Genomic DNA, 5,501 nt, shown 5'->3' with positions numbered 1-5,501 from the left:
ACTCTTTGCAACCCCATGGACTGCAGCACACAAGGCCTCCCTGTCCACCACCAAATCCCAGAGTTTACCCAAACTCATGTCCATTGAGTCGGTGATGCCATCCAACCATCTCATCCTCTGTCATCCCCTTTTCCTCCCAACTCATAGTAAATCCATAATCTATCTAAAGTGTTCTGAGTACAGTGTATAAAATTTGAACATTCTCACTCTTCTTAAAAGGGCTTCCCAGTTGGCTCAGTGGTAAAGAACCCATCTGCCAATGCAGGAGATGTAGGAGACACAAGTTCTATTCCTGTGTTAAGAAGATCCCCTGGAAGAGGACATGGCAACCCACTCTACTATTCTTGCCTGGAAAATTCCATGGACAGAGGAGCCTGCCAGGGTACTGTCCATAGGGTCACAAAAAGCTGGACATGACTGAGCAATTGAGCATGCACTCGCCCTTCCTAAAGCTAATATCCTGATCCAAGTTCCTTTTGTCTCCCAGTTGAATTATTGCCATAGCCTCTGAACTTCCCCCTTCTTCCTCCCATGCCTCTGCTCAAGCCCTCCTAAAGCACCCTATCCCACTCACTGCAGAAGTCAAACTTACAAACATAGATTAAAATCTGTTTCCCTAGGCTTCCCTGGTGGCTCAGTGGTAAAGAACTTGCCTGCCAATGCAGGAGACGATCTCTGATCTGAGAAGATCACACATGCTGTGAAGCAGCTAAGCCCATGAGCAAGGACTGTTGAGCCTGTGCTCTAGAGCCCAGGAACCACAACTATTGAGCCCACACACTGAAACTACTGAAGCCCCCACACCCTAGAGTCCATGCTCGGCGACAAGAGAAGCCACTACAATGAGACGCCTATGCACTGAAACGACCCAACACAGCCAAAAATAAATAAAAATTTTTTTAAAAAAAAGATGTGCTCCCTCATTGCTCTTGGAGCTCATCTCCACTACATCGCCTTGCTTACTCTCATCCAACCAAGGTCTTGCTAGTTCTCGAATCCCCAGCTATGTTCTCACCCACAGTTATTGCTTTGCTTTTCCTGAACATGGGCTCTTCCTTTCCAAAACGCTTACTCCCTCATGTCCCTTTGCCCAAGGGGTATCTTCTCCAGGAGAACTTCCCAAATCAACCTATTTAAATTGAACCTCAAACCCAACTCTACTACCCTGATTTATTTTTCTCCACAATATTCCTCAGAAGAGATACATCCAAATCATAAAGACAGGTTTATATTATTGGGTGGGCTACACAGTTCCTTCAGTTTCTAAGTAAAATAAAAGACACATTTTTCATTTTCACCAGGAATTTTTAATGAACAACATATTCACTGTTTTGTTCTGTTACCTTCTGCCATTTTTCAGGCAACTTCATAATTCCATTTTCCTGAAAATTTTATCTTTTTGAGCAAAGAACTGTTCCAGGTGCCTTTTATACCCTTCCAGGGAATTGAAATTTTTTTCTATTAAGAGAATTTTGTAGACCGAAATAAATGGAAATCTGAAGGTGCAATTTCTCGTGAATACAGTGGATGAATCAGAACTTCCCAGTCAAGCTGTAACAGTTTTTGCCTGGTAATCAAAGAAACATGTGGTCTTGTGGTATCCCGATAGAAGATTATGCATTTTCTGTTGACTAATTCTGGATGCTTTTGTTGAGTGCTGCTTTCAGTTGGTCTAATTGGGAGCAGTACTTGCTGGAATTCATCATTTGGTTTTCCCAAAGAAACTCATAATAGAGGACTTCCTTCCAATCCCACCATATACACAACATCACCTTCTTTGGATGAAGACCAGCCTTTGGCATGGTTGGTAGTAGTTCCTTTCACTTGCCTCATGATCTCTTCCATCCCACATTGTTGTATAGAATTCACTTTTCACCTCCCATCATTATTTGTTTTAAAAATAGAACATTTTCATTACGTTTAAATAGAGAATTGAATGCAGATATATGGTCAAGAAGGTGGTTTTTTTTTTTTTTTTCACTTAAACTATGTGGAACCCAAACATCAAAGTGATAAACATAAATAAGCTGGTACAAAACATTTTAAATGCTTGATTTGGACATTTTGAGTGTGTCAGCTATCTCCCATGTGGTACAACATTGATTGTTCTTAATTAATGTCTTGATTTAATCACTATCAACTTCAACTGGTTTATCCAACTCTAGAGCATCATCCATGGAGAAATCTCTGGCACAAAGCTTCACAAACCACTTTTGACACATTTAATCTGTCACAGAACTCCATACACTGCACAAATCTTTTCTCTGCATTTTAGTTGCATTTTACCTTTCTTAAAATAATAAAGCATAGTAAGCCAAAAATGTTGCTTTTTTCTTCCATCTTCAGTATTGAAGTGACTACACAAAAATTCACCAGTTGTGTCATTTCTTAATGCACACTAATGTGACAACTGTCACAGATCAGATCAGATCATTTACTCAGTCGTGTCCGACTCGTTGCAACCCCATGAATCGCAGCACTCCAGGCCTCCCTGTCCATCACCAACTCCCGGAGTTCACTCAGACTCACATCCATCGAGTCAGTGATGCCATCCAGCCATCTCATCCTCTGTCGTCAATTGTTTCAAATGAAGTTAAAGACAACTAAGCGCTACTAGAGCCAGCTTGTGGAAAATACCAAACAAACTTTTTTGTCAACCCAATACTACCAGAAAAAAACCACTGCAGAGGATGAAGTATTATTAGGGATAAACTGAACTGGACTCTTCAGGACCTTCTTGGGTATATAGCCCCCGCTCCCCACCCTGTGTGTGTCCCCTGTGTCTTGAAGTAAAAGACTTTGCTTCAGGCCTCCCCTAAGTGTCAAAATCCTGGCTCCAGAGTTAATGATTATGAAATGTGATCATGTAGTAACAAAGAATAGCTATTAGACTGGGAAACTGGTAATAACTTTGACTATAAATCAACCACATAGCAGAGTGATTAGACTCCTAGCTTCCTGAAAGATATAGATATAGCTCTGACACACATTCCTAAGTTGTTTGGATAGAAAGCTGACCCCTACCAGATGAAAACTGCTGACCACAGCACATAGTCCCAAGACCAGTTGACCAGAAGGTTGATGATGCTCAAAATTTCACCTTGATACCAAGCAATCTGATCATGCACAAGTTGATCATGCACCCTCTGGCCCGCCTTTTCATATCACCTTAAAAATCCTTCCCTGAAAGCCATTAGGGAGTTCAGGTCTTTTGAGCACGAGCTGCCTATTGCCTTTGCTTAGCACCCTGCAATAAATCCTGTGCTTTCTTTCACAACAATCTAATGTTCACAGATTTTCATTGCTGTGCACTGGGCAAGTGGACCCAAATCTAGATCCAGTAATAGGAAAAAAGAGTCACTATATAATGAGAAAAGGTTCAGTTCTCCAAAAATATGTAAAAATACTAAACCTGCAAGTATCCATTAATACGGCTACAAAGTATATCAAGCAACTATTTCTTTATGAATGAGCACCCAAAACTTTGTTTCTTTGTCCTATCAATTCTTCACCTTGGGCCACTTCTTAGGTCCCATTTCTATTGTAAAAATACATGAAAAAATACCAAGAGAAACTCTATTTTGAATTATAACCTGTGTGAGTCCATGAAGCAAATCAGTTTGGTCTCCTCAAAACAACTGCCCCTTGTTTACACATTCATGGAACAAGTTTTCATTCCAGAAATTAAAATCTCATCTATTCTTAGTGTGTGGAATTCCACCCTATTAGTGCAGCAGAGTGGGCCTTCAGGTCCATCTGAAGAATTTATAGTGACTGTGAAAAGTAATTCTGTAATAAGCTACTAAAATTTATAAACACACATACTCTTCATCCCATGAGGCCCAGGCCTATGTCCTACAGAAATAAGATGTTAGTAAATATGAACATATGGAACTACTTGTTCATCAAAGCGTCATCTTAAGGACAATAATCTGGTAAAACTAGAATGTACATGATAGAGGAATAGGCAAATAAATTCTTACATCATATGTCATCAAACTTAGGCAGCTAGAGAAAATGAATGTGAATATCCTTTAGAAACAGAGAGCCCCCTGACATATTTTCAAACTTGGGGAACTCAACAAATTAAATATATTTATATCAAGAAATATAAACTAGTTCATCATTATTACATTAGAGTTTGGTCAGACAGCGAATATATATCACATGGCTTCTCAGCAAGTCAAAATGTATGCAAAGCCACTTTTCTTTGCCATATTTTCATCAAAGCTCTTTTCATCTCACTGTTTCGCAAGCTGTAGATCAGTGGATTCAGCAGAGGTGTAAGAAGAGAGTAAGCCAATGATGTCAGCTTCTTGGTTTCTGGGGAGTAGCCAGATTTGGGTTGTAAGTAAGTCATGCTTGCTGTGCCATAGAAGAGGGTAACAGATGTGAGATGGGAGGCACAGGTGGAAAAGGCCTTTTGCTTCCCAGTGGTTGATGGCATCTTCAGGATGGCAAAGAGAATTCGAATGTAAGACAAGAGTATCAACGAGAATGGAACAATAACTGTCAGAAGGGTGCCAGTGAATGCATAGATCTCAAACAAAAAGGTGTCTGCACATGCAAGCTCTAGCACTGCTGGAGTTTCACAAGAGATATGATTAATTTCATTGGAGCCACAAAAGGGAAAACTAAACACCCATGTGGTCTGCACCGTAGCCACTGTGATCCCTGAGATCCATGAGAATGTAAGTAATTGCATGAAAACCATTTTGTTCATAATCATTGGGTAGCTCAGAGGATGGCAGATTGCAGCAAATCGGTCAAAAGCCATTACCCCCAGAAGAAAACACTCAGTCACACCAAGAGTGAGTATGAAATACATTTGTACAAGGCAGCCCAAAATAGAAATCCTCATCTTCTCAGTGGAAAAGATCACCAGCATAACAGGCATAATGACCGCACTCATACCCATATCCACCACAGACAAGTTCTGGAGGAACAGGTACAAGGGGACGTGCAGGCTCTGTTCCAGGGAGATGACAATTATGATGATGGCATTTCCCATCAGAGTCACTAGGCAAACCACCAAGAAAGCCCCAAAGAGCTGCTCTTGGAGTTCAGGGAAGTTAGAAAAGCCCAAGAGGATGAATTCAACCACAGAGCTTTGGTTTTGCATTTTCATGTCATCAGTGGAGCATATATTGTTTTTAAGAACATAGTTATAAAACATATTGTATAAATTATAGTACAAAGTTACAGTCTAATAGCTCTGAGTCAGGGTCTGCAGTCACCCCAAACAATCTGGGCAGAAGATGAAAAAAGAAGCCCATCCTGATAGAAATTTAGCAATTTTGGCAAATTTCTAGATAGAAGCTTGGCGATTTTGGAGAATGACCAATTATTGCAGCTTAGAAATCCTATCTGATATACACAAAATAATGTCTAAGTTGTATTGTAACTTGCATACTAATAGTTTGGAATTTAAATTTAATGTTAAAGTAAGCAGGAATATATTGTAACTTAGATGTCACTTATATAACATTTCTAAAGGTATC

At 40.0% G+C, this 5,501-nt stretch overlaps 1 protein-coding gene across 1 annotated transcript; it reads right to left on the bottom strand.

Annotated features, from left to right (window-relative positions):
- Positions 1-4,183: 4,183 nt before the first annotated feature.
- LOC109569476 (olfactory receptor 10A3-like) lies at positions 4,184-5,128 on the bottom strand. The gene has a single exon (XM_019974837.2). It carries the CDS (start codon positions 5,126-5,128, stop codon positions 4,184-4,186), a length of 945 nt encoding a protein of 314 aa, XP_019830396.2.
- Positions 5,129-5,501: the final 373 nt, after the last annotated feature.

The sequence above is a fragment of the Bos indicus genome, chromosome 15, assembly GCF_029378745.1.
Source record: "Bos indicus isolate NIAB-ARS_2022 breed Sahiwal x Tharparkar chromosome 15, NIAB-ARS_B.indTharparkar_mat_pri_1.0, whole genome shotgun sequence".
In the NCBI taxonomy this organism is placed as follows: domain Eukaryota; kingdom Metazoa; phylum Chordata; class Mammalia; order Artiodactyla; family Bovidae; genus Bos; species Bos indicus.
Note: the sequence above shows the minus strand (reverse complement) of the source record. Positions and strands in the feature narration are given on the sequence as shown.

Coding starts and splice junctions, on each gene's coding strand:
- LOC109569476 (XM_019974837.2), bottom strand. CDS start 5,128: ATGAAAATGCAAAACCAAAGCTCTGTGGTTGAATTCATCCTCTTGGGC.